This window comes from Anthonomus grandis, chromosome 2 (assembly GCF_022605725.1).
Source record: "Anthonomus grandis grandis chromosome 2, icAntGran1.3, whole genome shotgun sequence".
Taxonomy (NCBI): Eukaryota; Metazoa; Arthropoda; class Insecta; order Coleoptera; family Curculionidae; genus Anthonomus; species Anthonomus grandis.
Window position 1 is genome coordinate 8,678,464 of NC_065547.1, and position 20,309 is coordinate 8,698,772.

A 20,309-nucleotide genomic window follows, 5' to 3' on the forward strand; every position below is an offset into this window, starting at 1 on the left:
ATTTGGAACCAAACAGATGAAATCAATTTCATTTTCTGCACACAACTTCGTAACTTCGGGATCCATATGGGAAGATAGGTTATCGCCAATTAAAGCCTTACGCCCATCTAAACGTTTTGCATGGGGAAGAAAACTGCTTAAAAACCAATCACGAAATGTTGCCCCATCTAACCATCCACTTGGTGTTCGGTTAAATCTAGTCCCTAGACTGCAACATGGCTTGTCACAACACGGGTGTCCTTTTGGGCCACCCTCTTTCCAGGAGTCCATAAATGTAGATCATATAAATAACCCTTAACTTAAATTTCACTAAAATCTTTTTGAAATCTACTAAGTAATACACATTAAAGTTAATACAAGAAAGAACATAATGGTAATATATGTACTTACCTTTATAGCCTTGAAGTTTGCTGACTTACAAAAACAGAGCAAACCACGTGTAGACTTTATGATAATATTTTTTAACATCGATGCACAATTACGGCGGTCTGCGACTCTCAACTAACTGGCTTAACTAATGAACCAAGCAGATGTCCAGTTTCATTGTCGTACTGTGGGAAATGGTGGGGGTATGACGGCGCAACTATTTTAGGAAGTTTTGATCAAAGTTTGACCCGTATTTAAAGTATCCCCATGTTACGGTATCAATATTATTGCACAATAATATTGGGCCATATTATTGATATTTGCCCTACATTGCAGAATTTAATTTTGCACTCTTTAGATGCAATTTTTAGTTCTCCTTTAGTATGCTTACTGATGATGAAGAAACTTGTATTGGCAGTGCATTGGCTTTATGCCTTCGGAAATACTTTCATACACACATGAACATTTATTGAATGACCTGAAAAAACTATTGGAACTGGAAATAGGGTCAACTTATAAAGATAGCAGTACTTATTAAGATTATGAGTCTATGATTTCTGCATTTTACAATAGCTGAAATGCTTTATACATTGGTTTAAAGATGTTTTGCATTTTATTCTGGGGAGAACGAATACCTTATTAGTTTCACTCCTCTGCTAAGTATGGATTTCTACACTACTATTTTTGAAAAATACTCCGTTATATAAAAGTAAAACTTTATAATTATAGACTGCCAGTATAAAATAACTAAATGCCAAGAAATTCCAAATTATTTCAAGGAAAATTATCTTGGTCATTTAAACTTTTTTTACTTTAGAATCGATATACGATGACAAATAAATTTGAAAACTCTATTTTTGGTATAATTGCCTTTTAATGTATACATAAAAAGGTACAATAAAGAAAGACAAGTAAAATATTATACTTAACCACAAATAATAAATGTATATATACCTTAAACTAAAATTTTCAATTAAATTTAACAATGGTGTATAATGGTGTGCAAAAAGTAGAAACTAAAAATTACAGACAAAAATGCTTTAAACGTCCAGTTAAACCTTTGCCTCCTCTCCAGTTTCGCCACTATTATTATTCACGTTATTTTTCCTTTGAAATTTGATTGGTTTTCCATGGACTTCCCTGACATGCAATTGGTATCTAGATTTAGTTATGGTAGAGTAGCCGCAGATGGAGCACTTGTGCGTGTGCATTTCGGGCAAATGGGCGTTAATCAGATGAACTTTCAACGCGTTCCTCGTTTTGCCCAGATATGGACATTTGTGACAAGCAAACACCTCAATCTAAAAATAATAATTCGATTTATTGTCAACAAATTGTTTAGAAATTTTGTAGACAAAGCCAGTAAAAATGTTAATTTAAAAAAAAACATATTTATATCGTTTAACAAAGTTATAAAAGTTTATAAAAAAGTAGATTACTGGATATAATAAATAAATATGCCTTTATATTACAGAAATAAAAAAATTACAATAACAATTATAAATGCGGCGAGATCTAGCCTATGGATACTCTATCTACCGCACACTTAAAAATAGTACTTCAAAATAATATATATATAAGTTCAAACTATAAATTAGTAACTATACTTAAGTTTATAAAACAAAACGTTCCTACACAGACATAATCATATCATACATTTAATCAAGTAATATAGTTAACTAAAAAGTGAAAAAAAGAAAAAAAAGCAAAAACATGATTTTCGTAAAATACTAAACTATAAACTACTATTAAAATGGCAGATTTTTTGAAGGAAGCGAGTGAGTGCTTACACTTCAGATCATGAGGCAACGCAATATAGATTTTAACACCGGTATAGCTATATGAGGCTTGAAATTTGGTAGTTCTAGGCTTTGGGATACAAAAATTTTTAATATGACGCATATCACGACCAAGAATGCTACTGCAGCTTACCAGCTTCTCATACAAATACCTGGGGACTCTACTGTGGATAGTTTTATAAATGATACTAGCCATATAAACTTTGAATCGTTCTTCCAGCCTTAGCCATTGAGATTCGATAAATAATGGTATTACATGGTCATATTTTTGCTTACAATAACTAAATTTTAGGCGAACATTTTGTAGTTTTTGCAAACTATATTTATCTCTTTGAGCAGGGCCTGGCCAGAATAAAACGCTTCCATAACTGATCACTGAAAGGACTAATGATTGAGTTAACTTTAACTTAATGTTAGTTGATAAAATATCTTTATACATATACAAGACTTTTAGTTTATAGTAAGCTTTTTGTAAAATATTAGAAACATGATATTCAAAATTAAGTTTATTATCGATAAATATACCTAAGTTTTTTTCGCAGCTAGTCGGCTGCAGATTAACTCCCTGGATGGAGACATTCACACCCAAAATATAATGTTCCCTCCAGCATGTGATTTCAAAGCACTGCTTTTAACTAACTCTAACTGTGGAGTTGGAAGATTAAAAGTTTAAAACCAAAAAAATCTACAGGTACAGATAATACATAAATCTTGATACACCAATTTACAAAAAACGGTAAATCCCATGATACTAAAAACTACAGACCTATAAGTTTAATAAATGTCATTGCAAAAATATTCGAACAGGTTCTGTGTAATCGCTTAACTTCCAAACTAACGCCTCAGATTTCTTTAGCTAAGCATGGTTTCACCAAGTCAACAATTTCAAATATTTGCGTGCTGTCTGAACACATATCTTATGCAACAAAAAATAAATTACAATGGGATGTTATGTTATATATACAGACTGTGAGAAGGTCTTTGATGAAGTTAATCATGGACTTCTTTTGAATCATCTTGTTGGTATGGGCATATCTATCTCCACTTTTTTTTCTTAAATCTTATTTAACCAATTGGATTCTAATGGTAAAGATTGGAACATCTATCTCGAATAAGTATACTGCCACTTCAGGTGTACCACAGGGAAGCAACTTGGTCCCTATAAATTCCCTCCCTGACTGTCTAGCTAAATCATTAGGGTTTCTCTTTACCGATGACTTTTTTAGAACAATTTCAAGTATTCAAGACTGCAATCACGTATAAAAAGACATAAACAACATTTGCAGCTGGTTTACAAATAATAAAATGCCCATCGATGTAACAAAATGCAACATCACAACATTTTCTAGGAAAGACGATATGACTGAGTTTGGTTAAAAACAATGATGGTACTTTGAATTAAGTTAATGAGATCAAGAACTTAGAAGTAGTGTATCAGAGTGATATAGAGGTTCAACTCGCACTATATTTCTATAGCCAATAAAGAGGTTCTCTCTGAGGTTTCTTATTAGGAGTAGTAATAGCTTTAACTTTATAATATAAATTGAGAAAGTTCAAAAGCGGTTTCTGAGATACCTTTACTTTAAAGAAAATACTGCATACACATTTATGGCCTCATATAGAACCGTCTTGGATAACTTTAATATTAGGATTATTAAAAGTTTGTCAAATCGAAGAAATCAACAAGCGCTGTTGTTTATTTACCAAATCCGTAATAATATATAATACAAAGGCTGTGATTTAGTTAAGTATATAAGTTCCTAACCTAAATCTAAAATCTTAAATTTTGATTTATTTAGTATAGATCCAGGTAGCATATTTCCAATAAACAGAATGATGATTGATTTGTAATCAGATCCTCAGGCAATTCAACATTGATATTTTTAACACAAGCAAGAGTGACTTGATTAGGAATTTGAAGCAATTTGTATATTAGTTTAGGTTGGGTTTAGTTTTAGTATTTTTTAAAATTTAAACTGTTTTTATTAGGTATCTTGTTAAATTTTATTACATATGTCTTCTATTTCTATTACTTATAATTACACTAGCTGGTGTTTGTAATGTAAATAAAGATCATGCTCCCTGTTCCTAAGTAGGTAATTGTGACATTGGCCTTTCTGGAATCGCTGATACATGCTTGCGAAGTAAGCAAACGGATTGAAATATAAATAAAAAAGTAACATTATATATTAAAATATTAAAACCTGAGTTTTATTTTACCCCACATCCAAAAAACTTAGCAAGAAGCATAAAAGATTTTTGGGCCACAATAACAATTTAAAAAAGTAAAAGTTAATCATTTATATTTTTAAAGAATTCTTGACAAGTAATCCTACTACTTAGTCTTATCGCGAATTATGAGGAGCTCTATTTTGCAGTTTAAAAATATGCTCAAATCGAGTCACACCACATGTACCCCAGATTCCAAGGGAATATCGGAGATACGACTCAAAAAGGGCGTAATAGCCTGATCTAGACGTTGTCAATTCGACTTCGTAGAAAACGATTTAAGAGCAAAACATGCCGAGCTTAATTTTTTAGATAAGGCAAGTCCCATTTTAAGGACTTGTTTACAATAAGTCCCAAAAGATTCAACCTCAGCTAAACTGGTATTATGATGTACAAAAGGTTCAAACATATTTTTGTATAACAATACTTTAGTTTTAGAAACGTTAAGGTATAGAAGATTTCAATCACACCAAGATTTATTGGTGACTAGATCATCTGATATGGTTCTATGTAAGTTCCTTAATATCCTGGTTACTCTGAGTAAAACTTGTATCATCTGCCAACAAACAGATTTTGTCGCTAATGTCCAAACTAGTCACTTATAAAGAGTAAACATAAAATAGGCCCTAGACCTGAAGCTTAACATATTTTTACCACGTTCTATTGGCTGACCTCATATCAACCCATACAACTGACCTCTGTTATTAAGACATGACTTAAATCATTCGAGAGGTGTTCCTCTGAACTCGTAGTGGTGCAACTTATTAATTAAGATATTATGATTTACACAGTCGAAAGTTTAAGAGAAATCGCATAAAATTGTTACTGTCGGGTGATCCTTGTTTAGGCAAGAAAATAGTAGTAGTAAACATTTATTCAGTCCAACATGTTAACATTTTAATATTTAACCAAGATCTCAAATGGGATATGGACTGTGTCTTAAAGAACAAAAATCTAAAATAGTTTATAATTTACACAATAAAATTAACAAAAAAAAAAAACTTATTACAAAATACACACAAAATAAATGCACAAGATGACGATGCATGAAGCTGTTAAATAAGTATAAATTGTCCCTAAATATTTTAGAAACTGTTCATGTCACCTTTTCTCTAATGGATGCCAATAGGCACAATTTTAAGGAAATAGTTATTGCCGAACAACAAAACTACTTTTTCCTTATTAGAAATATATTAGATAAAAAAACTTTAATAATGTTGTACCAATCATTTGTGGAATCTCTGATATGCTATGGTATAATGACCTGGGGTGATAAAAATAATCTATTAAAAAGACAGTTTGTACCCTACATCACTTGTATATGATACCAAAATACTTAAATATTAGATCCTTATATCTATACTCCAGTTGTGTAATTTGGTATAAACTTAGATAACAACTACATGAAACCAGACAACTGAATAAAAGACATCTCAATGTACCATTTTGCAGATTCGATGGAACCCAAAGATGTAACTCTGTAATAGGACCAAAAATTTTCAATAAGTTGCCGCGGAAAATTTGGGAGATTATAAATTAAAAAAAAAATCAGAACCGTAAAAGATTTAAAGTAAAGTAAAGTAAAGTTTATTCATGCTTATGAAAAAAAAAATTTTCTTACAATCGTCACAAGTAGATAAATACATATTAAAAAATTATTTCACTTACAAATTATTAAAGTTTTACATTGCAAATTAAAATCCTTATCCAAAATATTAAAAAAATAACACCCAAGATACAATTTCACAAATACTAAATAAAATAATCACAATTTACAAACAGTTAAAATTTTGGAGACCCCAATATCAATTTCAATTTCCTAAAGCCTATTTTTGTTTCATTTTCACCAATTTTCACAGTTGAGGTTGTAGATACTGATCAAAGCTATAGAAGGCTCTATCAGCAAGTAATTTTTTTAATGAGGCAGCAAAAAGTTTTTCATTTAGAGCTTTAATATTATTAGGAGGTTTATTAAAAAAGCTTGGGGCATAATAAGTAGTTGAGATACGAGATTTATTGAGTCTTAGAAAGTGCATTTCCAGGAAATCTACTTGTCGAGTGCTGTGAGTATGAATTTCTGATCTCTGGGTATAATTATGTAAATTATTTTTTGTATATATTAGACATTCAAAGATATACCGTGACGGAAATGTAAGAATTTTAAGTTTTTTGAAAGAGTCTCTCACATCGTCTCTGAAACCCAGACCCTCGACAACCCTCAGAGCTCTTTTCCGCAGTTTAAAGATTCTCCTAGCTTGAGATGCATGACCCCAAGCCATAATTGCAGGTGGACTGTATTAGCGCATGGTAAACCATTAACAAAACATCCTTATTTACTGTGCCTTTTAAGCGTTTTAAAAGAAATATTTGTTTTGCCAATTTATTTGCAATGAACTCCACATGCTTATCAAATATCATAGTAGGATCTAAGTGAACACCCAAGAATCTCACTCCATCCGAACTCTCAACATTGGTACCCTCTGTGTTTCTCAAAGAGAATAGAACTTCCTCCGTTTTATTGACATTTAGGCTAAGTCTATTTGCACTGAACCACTTGCCCAAATCTGACTTCACCTCCACCAGCATGAGCTCCAGTTCTTGCAAACTAGTACTCCTGCAAAGAGCACTAGTGTCGTCAGCAAACAGCAGCAGCCTAGACTCAATTGACCTGTCGATATCATTGACATAAATAATAAAGAGGAGTGGCCCCAAAATAGAACCCTGTGGCACACCATGAGTTATTTTGCATTCTTCTGATAAAGCTCCACCCGAACAGGTTTTCTGTACAACAAGATAAGTTTCAAGAAGTGATAAACTGGGCGGGATCAGACCATAAAGTTTAAGCTTGCTCAGAAAGATCCTATGGGATATGCAGTCGAAGGCCTTTGAAAGGTCACAGAAAATTGCCCCAACATGGGACCCCATTTCAAAGCCCTCAACCACATACTCCAGAAGATCCAGTATAGCCTTACCAGTCGATTGTTTTTTCCTAAACCCATACTGAAAGTTTTTGAGGATTTCATTTTGTTCAAAATAGATATAAAGTTGATTTTTTAAAAGTAGCTCAAAAACCTTCGATAATATTGGAATCAAAGATACTGGACGGTAATTATTTAAATCATCTCTACACCCTTTTTTAAAAATTGGTATGATCTTTTGAATTTTAAAGCCACTTGGGTAGATGCCTTCCCTTATACATAAATTTAAAAGTAATAATAAATTTAACTTATGTGTAATGTAAAGACTTATTAGCTTTAAGTTATACACAGGTGCTTGCACCTAGGTGTACTTGATTGTATTGGTACTACAAATTAATTTTGTTTACATCTATCCTGTATAAAGCATGTATTTATTATGTTGTTGAATAAACTGAATGTAAATAAATGTAAAATGTAAATATAGATTTTATTGTACTAACATTCTGTGTTACAGGTTCCACAAAAATAGCCTGATTAATTGGTACCCTTGAGTAATCTATTGAGCCCCCATCCCTAATATCCGGGCTATATGCCCGGATTTTAATTAATAAAAAAAAACATTTATTTCATTTAAAATAGCATTTCAGATTTATTCGGAAAATAATCAAAAAGATTTTTCTTTTTACAGCTTGAATTAGTTATTTTTTCTATCAAAGTCCAAGTTGCTTTAGTCTTAATATCAGAAGCTTCAATAAATTGTTGACTGGTCATTCTTTTGGCTTTTCAAGATCTTAGTATATTTTTTATAAAATTAATACTTTTTGATACAGGAGCCTTTTATTTCTGCAAGATACCTTTAAACCTGTTGTTATTTCTTTATTCTGTGGGTTGCATTTTTAACAGTCTTACTAGGAAGACTAGGTTTAGTTTTTCAGTCAAGATGTAGTTTAATATGCCTGGTTAATATCAGTTGCGGCCAGCACACCATGCCAATCAACGGCCTGTAATTCAATTCATGAGAAAATTGCTGCATTCATGCTTTTGAAAAAGATCTTACTGTGATGTAGTTGTTTTCCTTGATTTTAATTTCTGGTTGATTTATAGAAATGTTCTGTGCATAATAAGAAGTAGAGCTGATGCATTTATATTAAAAAGGAAAAACATAGTATTTATTACTCAAGAAGAATCCAAATTGATGAGGAGTAAGTATTTTATACAGATTTAACCGGAAGAAAGCCTTTTTTAAAACAATATTTTAACGATCTTGGATACAATGGGAAGGAGTGCAATTGGACGATAATGTAAAACTTCATCTCTATCACCTCATTTATGCAACGCAATAATATGCGGTTAATTCCGTTATAATATAACGGAATAAATGCCGTCTTCAGGCAGCTTGGACAAGCTCCATTTTGAAATGACTTTTAATTAAATTTGTAAGATGGCCTAAAGCGCATTCTGGCAGATTTGAAAACATTTTTAGGGTAAGACTATCTGTCCCAGATGATGTTTTCTTTGTAATATCATTTTTTATACTGCAAAGCTCTGCTACTACTATGGACATTAAAAAAAACCTGTATAAATTCTCCTTATGCAGGTATAAAAGTGGATAATTAATAGTAAAAATTAAATGTGATTCAAAGCAATTATTTAAGTTTCTAATTACTTCCTACCTCATCCATAGTCCTGTGCACTAATGTGTGCCTTATCAAATTCGGTTTCTCGGTGGTCCTATACTGATTTTCCTTGGGGCACATCTCACAATAGTAATACTTTTTCTCGCTCTCGTCGACGTGCTTCCTCTTCATGTGGTTTTTTAAATTTAATTCGCTGGTGAACTTTTGGGGACACTGAGGACATTCGATGTTCCTTTCTCCGTGGCTGTTTAAAAGGTGACGTCGCAGGTGAGCTCGGTAACGGGTGCTGAAATCGCATAGGGGACACTTTGTCCATTTTCCTTCTTGGGTGTGGGTCTGTTTGTGGCATTTTAGACGTTCTAAAACAAATAATTTTAACATGTTTTTACACATATTATCTAATATGAGGCTTTTACATAAAAAAAACATCAAAGGTTGTTTGCAACTTGAATGTTTTTCTCAGTTCTTAAGGAAGTCGTTTATTTTGTTGAGTAAACTGGAACAATTGCAGTTTTGCACTATGTAACTTTTATTAAATAAGTGGGCACAAACACCCTTTCTTTTAATATCTTTCTTCTTCCAATTTTGAGGAATTGAAATGTGAAAAACAATATTGGTAAGTCTTATGATTATGCTAGGGGTGACTTTTTACGTTGTTAGTAATTCGAATCCTAACTTGGCTATTGATGTATCTTAATTAAAATTATTTCAATATATTGACTATGCAATTCCTAAAAAGCCATTTCAAGACAAGTGTAATGTCAATACAGTTAAATACCCTGATTATTTTACCACAGAACTCAGAAAATTAAGTGAAACATCAAATTGACAATGAACACTTCATCTATCAAAGAGAACTTGAAATTAACAGTAATTCTAATAGGTTTTGGAGCCAAACAAAATTCTAAATCAAAGAGTTCAGGTATTCCTGGAGAAACGAATTTTAATAATATATTACATCAGGGTTTTCTTAAAATATCAGAAGCAATTTTTTGATTTTTTTGCCTCTGTTTATGCATCTGCTTCGAAGTTGTCAGGGTGTTTTTGAGGTACCATCTCTGGGGAACAAGTAAGAGTAGCAATTTAGCAATTGAAACTAAAGAAAAGAGTTGATAGAGACAATGTGCCTTGCTATAACTATCGAGACTGTGTAGATTTTCTTGTTAAACACTTGCCTCACATATTTTCTACGAATGTGCAAAATATTTTTTTTTTATATAAGTTAAGAAAAAGCTGTCATTACACCCATTCATGTCTGGCTATGTTAATAATGTAAAAGATTTTAGGCTCACAAGAGTTCTTAATTCATTGGCTAAAATCTGTGAAATTTTCCTTCATAACAAAATAAAAGTTCATATTTATTACACCAATGTTATGTAAGGGGCAACATAGTTTTGTCAGTAGTAAGTCAACAGTTATTATACCAGTATATGTCTCTTTACAGATCAAATTGATAATAAACAACAATTAAACCTAATTTTCACAGTGTAGAAGTAAGTTTATAAGTTCATTTCATAACAATTAAAATATCATAACTTATCTTTGTACGAATTGTTATACTAACCTGATTAAGCAAGGTAACCTAGTTAATAAGTATACTAACTACTATACTAGTACTAGTACTCTCATGTGTTATAATTGATCCTGACATTACAACAGATTGTACCAAAGCTTTTTGTAAGGTCTACCATTGGTTGTCGCTGCCAAAATTAAACCTGTTTAGATTCTTTAACCATACAAATTTATTAGTCCAGTATATCAAACAGAATGCAAGTACTTAAAATTGGAGGCTGCTATTCAACAGAATTTGTGCCAACTTCCAGTGTTCTGCAGGGAAGTAATATGGGCCCCATCTCGTTTATGTTTTTAATTCCTATTGTCATTAATCATTCAAAAGCCTTTTTTTTGTAGATTATTTCAAGATCTTTAAACTGTGATTGAAAAAGTATATTGCAGCAGGACTGCAGAGTGTATCTTAATGGTTTAAACAAAAGGTCACTAAATGTTGACAAATGCTATGTAACAACCTTCACACATAAAGTATATTCTGTTTCTTATGATTATAGCTTGAATGGTAAGATTCTTAAATGTAGTGTCAGTGTTGATGACCTAGGAATACAACTGCATATTGCTAAAGCCTTGTTAGCAATATGCATATATCTGTAGGCCCGAGGTATACAACACTATGTCCAATTTTGGCCAAAATTGAGTTAAGCACATAGTTTTATAACATTTTTTGTACTTTATTTAGAGGCATAAGACACTATTTATTTTTTATATTAACCCAATTCCATAGAAACTTTTAACACCATGTGACTTTTTTATATGAGGTAAAGAACACCAAAAGAAATAATGTTGTATGCCTCAAACTTAATATCCAGAAGTGCATATTTTACTTCGGGGTAAACAACGCCAAGTCCACTTGGTGTTAGGTTAGGTTATATTTAGGCCCTGACCTGAACATAGAAAAATTGTATAAAAACTATTTGGAATGGTGTGAGGATAAAGGTCTTGAAAAGGGACTAGTTGCAAAGAAATGGGTCTACTATGATATTTTCAATAAAGATTTTAATTTGTCATTTAAGGCACCAGAAGTAGATATGTGTGATACTTGCGACCAATTCGTTGCAAAAATCAAGTCCACAACATCAGTCTTAGAAAAAGCAGATATTTTGAAAATACAGTTTGATAATCATCAAAAAGAATCAACTACCCGATATGCGCTTAAACATGAGGATATCAAAATCTCAGGAAATAACCCAACACTTAAAGTTTTAACCGTTGACTTGCAAAAGTGCCTACCGACGCCACTATTAACCTGTGGTACCAGCTTTTATAAAAGAAAGCTTTGGACCTTAAATTTTACTATTTATGACGCAACGACAGGACAAGCTCACAATATGATCTGGGATGAAAGCAAAGCTGGTCGAGGGGGAAATGAGATTGCATCAGCTTTGATTAAGTGGGTATCTTCTAATATTAAGGACAATAATATTGAAGAACTAACTATTTGGTCAGATAACTGTTACGGACAAAACAAAAATATGGCAATTATTGCTGCTCTGTTCTGGATTTTAGTCAAATACCCTCAACTCAAGGTTATAAATCAAAAATTTCTCTTAAAAGGCCATACACACATGGAAGCAGATACTGTCCACGCTTTGATTGAAAGAAAAAGGAAACACTTAACACACTTAGAAATTATGACTCCTTGGGATTGGCAACAATTTATAAGGCAGGTTCATAGTAAGTATGTTGTACATAACATGGAAATACAAGATTTCCTAAACTTTAAGGAGCTATATGAAAATCCGAAAATATCTCCATTTATTTGTCGAAAAGTCGACAGTGAAAAACAGCCTGTACTAATTTCAAATGCTGTTCAACTACAGGTAAGACAGGAAGAGATTGGAATGTTGTATTTTAAAACAGAATTTGATGGAAATTTTAAAATGGTCAAACTGAAGAGATATGTAAGGAGTCCAAACATTACTCTGCCAGATAAACTTAATGTGCTTAGCGAGACAGGAAAACCAATCACCGAGCAGAAGTATCAAGACTTATTAGCACTACTGCCATATACAAGTTCCTATTGTCACGATTTTTATACAAACCTGAGACATGGCAGCAGTAATCATGATTACCCTGAGAGTGATGAATGTGACTAAGAAATACTTAATGTATTATTTTTTTATAACTAATAACTTAATAAAAAATAAGTTACAATTTAACAGCTTTTTTCTTTGCTAATTTGTGTATTTTATCACTTACTTTTCACAACATTCAACATTATGGTGTTAACTCCTCTCTTACTTTCATAATTTTTGTTTAGAGGCACATAAAACCATGTCCATCAAAATCCTATTAATATATATTTTTTTTTAAATATTGTAAATGTATGTATTCAATAAAAGCATCAATGATAATGAAAAACAATATAATTAAAATATTAAGTGCTATTCTATCTCCAATAATGTATAATTTTTTTATTGTTTTGTTAATTACCACAACTTATTATATTGTGACATAGTGTTGTATACCTCCGGCCTACAGATATAGGAAATTGGGATTTATTATAAGGCACTCTTGAGTATACTTCTAGAATTTAGTCACCTCAAGTAAATTGTCATATAGATTATATTTAGAAGATGCAGAAAAAGTTTTTGTAGTTAATATTTAAAAGAAAATAAAGTAAATCCCTACTAAATAGCTTTTAATGCAATGTGAACTAGTTTCAAACACTTGTTCAAAGAAGATTAAATCAGGCTGTATTCTTTATTTATTACAGCATTAATAATATTAGATATAATGACTGTTGTATGATTCTTGTATTCGGGAGTTTGTAAGATGTGAGTCATTTTTAAATGTTTTTTTTTTATATATGGTTAGAAAGAACGAAAGAAAGAAAATGTGCTATACTACGTAAGAATAATCTTGTGTACAAGCATCCTACAAGCTAAAAAAACAAAACACAAATACAATTTCAAAAATTGACAAAACAATGAACAAAATTAAACACAAGAAGACAAAACTTTTTGAACATACTTAAATTAAAGATAACTAAATAAAACAATCAATTACTAAATAAAGGTAAACTTGTTGACAAAACTAGAGAAGAAAAAAGGAAAAAAAGAAAACTTTCCAACATGTCCAAGGTTAAAACCTATCATTAAAAAAGTCATCCAGGTTATAATATGCCTTAGCCAATAAAAGCGACTTTAATTCTCTCTTAAATTTCTTAACATCCGATATATGTCTAACACACAGAGGAACATGATTGTAAATTTTTTTACTTATGTAAATTAATGAGTTTTTGGTAAGGGAAGACGTAGGAATAGGTAGGGGAACATCATTTACACGACGAGTCAAATGGCCAGTGTCAGAGGGTAGTTTGGGAATTTTGTGAATAAGAGCAGCTGTTTCTAAGATAAAGAGTGAAAAAAGAGTTAGGATTTTTTCAGAAATGAAGAGGGGTTTGCAAGAATCTCTTAACTTAGCAGAACACAGGTATCTAACTGCTTTTTTTTGAATAACAAAGATAATGTTAAGTAGCCCCTTATTGGTTAAACCCCAAAAAGGCAAGCCATACCGAATATGAGATTCAATAAGTGAAAAGTACACTGAACGTGCAACCACCCCTCCCAGCTCTTGTTTTGCCATTCTTACTGCGAAACATCCAGAAGATAATTTCCCAGCTAAATGTAAAATATGATCTTCAAACCGAAGACGACCATCAATGGTAATTCCTAGGAACTTGCAGCACTCTTTATTCTGCAAGAGGGAATTTTCGTCAAACATCAGACCCTGAACATCGCACTTAAACCCCATAATAGACGTCTTTCTTACATTAAACACGAGCCTGTTGGAAGCACACCACCCTGATAAAATCTGAAGGTCTTCAAGGATACAAGTCTTAATATAGTCAGAATTTTTATGGCTCCATAGTATGGTGGTATCATCAGCAAACTGAACCACCTTGCCCTGCAGTTTCAATGAACTCAAGTCATCCACATACAGTAAAAATAACAGTGGTCCCAACACTGAACCCTGGGGAACGCCGCATTTTAGGGATCTAGAAGCAGACAAACGCCCAGACACTGAAACCTTCTGAGTACGATTTGATAGATAGGACTCAAGCCATCGCAATGCTACGCCTCTAAAACCATATTTATCGAGTTTAGATAACAGTATTCCATGATCCACACAGTCAAATGCTTTGGATAGATCACAAAACACTGCCGCCGATGACTCTCCAGAATTCAAGGACACATAGACGCTCTCCAAAAAGCTAAAAACAGCATCATGACCCTTTACCGGCTTGAAATCCAAACTAATTTGCAGACAAAATGCCATTATGATGTAAAAAGGACAAAATTCTGCTTTTTGCAAGTTTTTCAACTATCTTAGAGAGGGTAGACAAAATAGAAATGGGACGGAAATTACAAGGCTGATCCAAATCTCCACCCTTATGAAAAGGGATAACCACTGCCTCTTTTAAACATGAAGGAAAAATGCCATTATGTAAAGAATTGTTTATGGCAGAAACTAAAGCATTTAAGGCTGAATCAGGCAAAAAGAGTAACAACCTCGAAGATATCCCATCAGCTCCAGATGATTTATGGTTCTTTAGGCGTTTGATTTCATTTTTTACTTCGGTAAGTTCGACAGGATGAAAGAAAAATGAATGCTCAACCGACACTTGTTGAAGATAGTGTAAGGGATCAATGTTACTACGAATGCCCTTGAGCAAGATATTAGGTATATCACAATAATAGTCGTTTAAAATGTCAGGTCTTAACTCCGGTTCCGATACTTTTCTATGGCAATGTCTAAAATCATTAATAATCGACCAACACTCTCTTTGCCTATTTGATGACATATTTAAGCGATCCCTATAATAATTAGATTTTGCTGCTTTAATTGTCTTTCTGTACAGACTACGGTATTTCTGATGATATACAAGGATATTTTCATTTGTGGTATATTTGCACAATTTAGTCAAAAAACGGAGGTTTTTAGCAGAAATTCTAAGGCCTCTTGTAACCCATGGTTTTCATTTCTTAGTTTTAAGCCTCATTTTAGGAAAGCACTGATTGATCTTATCACACAGAACTTGAAAAAATAAAGTAAGTGGGTCAGAAGCCGTTTCAAGTGCATTCCAATTTACCGAAGCTGTAGCAGCAGAAAAAGCATTGAAATTTCTCCTGCTGAAAATTCTTCCCATATAATGAGATGAAGATGATACAGTATTATATGGCATTTTAGCAAGAATAGCTTCATGGTCGGAAATACCAGATGGGAGTACTGTGCATAAAACGTCATCAAAATTTGTACAGAAATAGTCAATTGTAGTTGCAGATGAAGAAGTTATTCGTGTGGGAGAAAGAACGTGCATTTTCAAGTCGTAAGAATTTAAAATACTTAAAAGAGAAGTACGTGGCAAGGTTTCATCAGTGTAGTTGATATTAAAGTCACCAGCCAATACAACCTTAGAGTGTAGGGACAACTGGGATAAAATAGAATCAAGTTTGTCCAGAAACATAGCAATATCTCCTGTAGGTGGCCTATAAACACAAAGAATATATAAATTAAAACGCTTACAAAAAGAAAGAGAGAATTCAAAAACATTCTCTAACAGAAGATTATCATACTTATCAATATTACAAAAAATCGTTTCAATTGTTTGCCTAGCCAAGATCATGGTTCCTCCATGTATAGATTGTTGACGACAAAAATTTGATATAGGAAGATAATCAGATATTAAAAAACATTCACTAGGCCTCAACCAGTGCTCAGTCAGAAGTACAATATCAGGAAAATTACATGTGTCCAGCAAAAGATGAAGCTCATCCATCTTGTTTCTTAGGGATTGTATATTAAGAATAAAGATACTTAAGTTTTTCGAAGAGTTAATTTCAATTTTACTAGTAGAATATGAACATGAATGAGACTCAACTTTCGTGGACATGTCTATAAAAAAGAAGAATCCAATTCACGATCAGTAACTAGTTCAGACTCATTAATTTGATGATTCAAAGACAATTTATTCGATGAAATATTAATTTTAAAATATTTGAAAATATGTGCATGTAATAATGATGCCAAGTCTGAACCAAAGTTACTGGCGTGATTAGACTCCAAAATCCCACACAGATTAATATTATTCTCATGAAAAGTACGATAAAGGGCCTTATTACTATTATAGATAACATTATGGTTTAAATAAGTATAAGGGCTTGTCATCACTAAAGTGTTTGTATCAACATGATTTTGAATTAAATTTTTTAAAACATCAGATGAAGAACAAATTCCATTTAACATTACTATTAAAAAATCTTCTTTCGTAAAGTCCTTAACTAAATTTGATGCTGTCCTAATCACCTCACTGCTTGAACTGCCCGGCTTCAGGAAACACTGGACCTTGTAGTAAGCTTCAAACTTTAAACGTAAATGTTTTAGGAACACTCTGCTACAATTTCCACCAACAAAGAGAAGCCGAGGTTGACTATCGTCAGGTGTATTTGGCCTAGTTGGTAGCTGTGTTGGAGAATTAATAACAACAGATTTGGATATCTGTAACTGTTCCTTCAATGCACAAATGTCGGAATAACAGGTATCTTTTTCAACCTCCAACACCTTTACGGAGTCTAACATCTTCTTATTTAAATTAGTTAAGTCGTTTACGTCTTTTTGTAGCAAGTTTATTTCAGTCTTATAGGTTGAAGACTCATTTTCTAATGTTTTTATCGTTACTATTAAATTTTTATTTAGGATATTTAGCTCGCTTATTTGTGAATTGAACTTAAGACTTGCCCTTTCGCTCACTTCCAGTAATGCCAACAATTCACCTTCTTTAATTTTTAAGTTTTCCAATTCCACTTTAAGCTCTTTATTCCGTTTATGCAGATTTTCCAGGGATGAGGAAAACTTCTTTTCGGCCTCCGATACTTCATCTTCAAAAACCATGCTGTTTCTTCTCATTCTCTCTATATGTCTATCCTTCTCTTTCAATTCTGTCAACAAATCATAAATCTTTTGCTCATTAATTTTTCCTTCCTGATCTCTTTCATTAAAATCATCTTGACATCTTTGTGAGCAAAAAATTCTATAGCCTCCCAGTTTTATGGCATCAGAATTTCTTTCCAGACAACTTGGGTGGAATATTGAAATACAAGAGATGCAGCAATAATTTGGAAAATCCCTCTTCTGACAACATTTGAAACTGCGGTTCATTTTAGATTATAAGGCAATGTTATTAAATTGAAATAAATATTAAAACAGGAACTGCAAGTAAACAGTAACTTGAACTTGAACCCAAAGCAGGAAACAAACGTACAACAAAACACACAATCGCACTCCTACGGTTAATGTTCAATTATTGCAAGTTAAGGTCAATGGTAGCCAGATAATTTAAATTTAGTCAAAACAGGAACTGATTATAAAACAAAAACATTTACTGACGCAGGAACTTAACTAGTTTTTTTGGAAACACTTGTACCGCGAAAATATAGCACGTTAATGTAAACACGCAACACTAGATCAAAAACAATTTAAATTAAATCAAAACAAATCAAAACAAAACAAAACAAAACTGAGCACCGGCGCCTCCTACGAGTATAGACGTCTACTCTGTACGACTGCTAAACCGATACTGGTCTATGGTTGTTAGGTCTCAAAGGTACAATACAAAATGGTGAAAATATTGACTTTTGGAAATTTTTTGTTTGCTTTCTATTCCAACTACAGACCTGAACCTTAGATAGATTTGTCTGTTTAAAATTGATAAAAATTTACATTTATTACCACACTTTTAAGTTTTAATGTAAATGTTGCCAGGATTTTCTTTTACACTTCAGGGAACATATTCAACTTTCAAAATATTTAAAATTTGTTGTTTTTACACTTTTCAAGTTAGATAAACTGTACATTAAAATAATAATCCAAATGCCCTACCTTTATAAACTGTAACAAAATGACATTGATCACATTTATATTGTGTCAACTCCTCATAATCTTTATGTGTTATCATATGCCTCTTCACATTAGCATGATTATAACTTCTATAATCACAATAATCACATTTATATTCAGTCTGGTTATTTCTTTCATGGACCTTAATATGCATCCTATAGCTGAATTGTTTGATCATCTTTTGGCAGTAGGGGCATTTTACATCGGGCATTGCATGGAATTTTATATGGGTATTAAAGTAGTATTGTTGTTTGGTTTCAAACGGGCAGAGCTTACATTTGTAAACATTGGTGCTGAAAATTATTAGCATGAAATAATATTAATCAAATCATATGGGAATAATTACTTGTGGGTTTTGTCAAAGTGGGTCTTTAGTCCATGATGCTTCAAGTGAGTGAAATCACATTTTACACACTTATAATGTTTATTTTTTAGTCTTACACTGGAAATAGAGAATTTTTAGAGTAATTTAAAGTGAGATAATTCTATCACTTACTAGATTTTTCCCTCAATATTTCCATTTTCCTCTGGTTTTTTTGCTGTAGTAGAAGAACCGGTTTGTTTTTCTTTTGTACTATTTGGTAATGAGCCTGTCAGGTCCAACTTGTTAAGTTTAATATAAAGGAAGAGTTTGTTCGAAGTTCCTGGGTTCTTCTGAACTTTTTGTGGTTTTTTAACATTCTCTCCATTATTACTTACAGCTTCTGTAATCCTGCCCGACTCGTCGTCGCCCACTTTTTCCTTTTTAATCCAATTATCTAGCATAGTAGCATTTTTTGGGGATGCAGCATTTAATAAAGACTTTTTGGACCTAGGTTTTGGTTTGGACACTTTCAAGGGCTTATTTAGGTCGGACTTTTTGTCGGGGGATTTTAACTTAGGCTTCATGTTTAAAAACCAAAAAAAAAAACTAAAACGGTGTAAATTTAACTAAAAGTTTCTGTATAATTTAAATAAATAAAATAAAAATAATAGAAAAAAAAACAAAACCTACACCAAGAGCTTACTAACTTTGACAGAACAATGACAGACGTCAGGCAGCAATAGTTTGACATTGACAATAGGTCTTAAAGGAGCGTTTACATAACCCTTACAGTACCGAGATAAAAAAAATTGAGTTTGGGGTTTATATTTATTTTACGCCGATAAAGTTGGGTCAAAAGGTACGGAAAATTATTTTTAAAAATATTCGAAAGGGTTAAGGGATTACACAATTGTGTGTCTAGGGAGCCAACATTAGAAAAGCACAATTGTGAAACAACATTTATTACTTTGTATGGAATGAAATAAAACAGTTTTTATCTTTGGTTAAACAAAGAAAAACATTACATTTTAGGCAACGCATTCTGGACCGACTTTTGCACCCTTCTAACCTGCATTTAACTGGGTTCTTCATTTCTTCATTCTTTGGCCAGTGTTCAAAACCATCAAAGCGTTTGTCTACACAGGGCAAACTGGAAGCCATTCTTCTCTTTTTTATTTCATTTCCTTCAACTCTAGTCTCTTCCTCTATATTTTCTTGGCATTCTATTTTCTCAAATACACGCTTCTTAGTACCGGCAATCAGATATTCTTCAAGATTAAGTCTAAATTCCAAAAGATCCATAATATCTTTGCTTCGAAGGTTTTGACTATAACAATCCCTTCGATACTCCCCATCCAGCTGTTTACTATTGCTAAGTCGAACAAATGTAAGATGGCTTTAAGAGTCCATTTCCGGGTTCGAAAGAAAGATCGATAGTATTCCATCATTTGGTCGCAAGTCGCAAACATCTACACCACCCATGTTTTCGTTGTATGATTTAACAACAGTCGGGCATGCTAAAGTCAAAATATACTTTATTTGCCAAGTTTACAAACTTATGCTAAAAGCTTCCTAATCCTAGAAT

At 32.4% G+C, this 20,309-nt stretch overlaps 1 protein-coding gene across 1 annotated transcript; it reads right to left on the reverse strand.

Moving 5' to 3' along the window:
* Positions 1–1,220: 1,220 nt before the first annotated feature.
* LOC126750377 (zinc finger protein 888-like) lies at positions 1,221–19,442 on the reverse strand. The gene is made up of 5 exons (XM_050459988.1): positions 18,917–19,442; positions 18,767–18,862; positions 18,403–18,713; positions 8,986–9,308; positions 1,221–1,667 (listed from the first exon to the last, which is right to left on the reverse strand). The coding sequence occupies exons 1-5, from the start codon at positions 19,306–19,308 to the stop codon at positions 1,419–1,421; spliced, it is 1,371 nt and encodes a 456-aa protein (XP_050315945.1). The 5' UTR covers positions 19,309–19,442; the 3' UTR covers positions 1,221–1,418.
* Between the last annotated feature and the right edge of the window lie 867 nt (positions 19,443–20,309).

Bases quoted from the DNA above. Each gene is read 5' to 3' on its own strand.
- LOC126750377 (XM_050459988.1), bottom strand. From the start codon at position 19,308: ATGAAGCCTAAGTTAAAATCCCCCGACAAAAAGTCCGACCTAAATAAG. The intron at 18,863-18,916 runs GTAAGTGATAGA...CTCTATTTCCAG, and splicing joins AATATTGAGGGAAAAATCTA to TGTAAGACTAAAAAATAAAC. The intron at 1,668-8,985 runs GTAGGAAGTAAT...TATTATTTTTAG, and splicing joins TGCACAGGACTATGGATGAG to ATTGAGGTGTTTGCTTGTCA.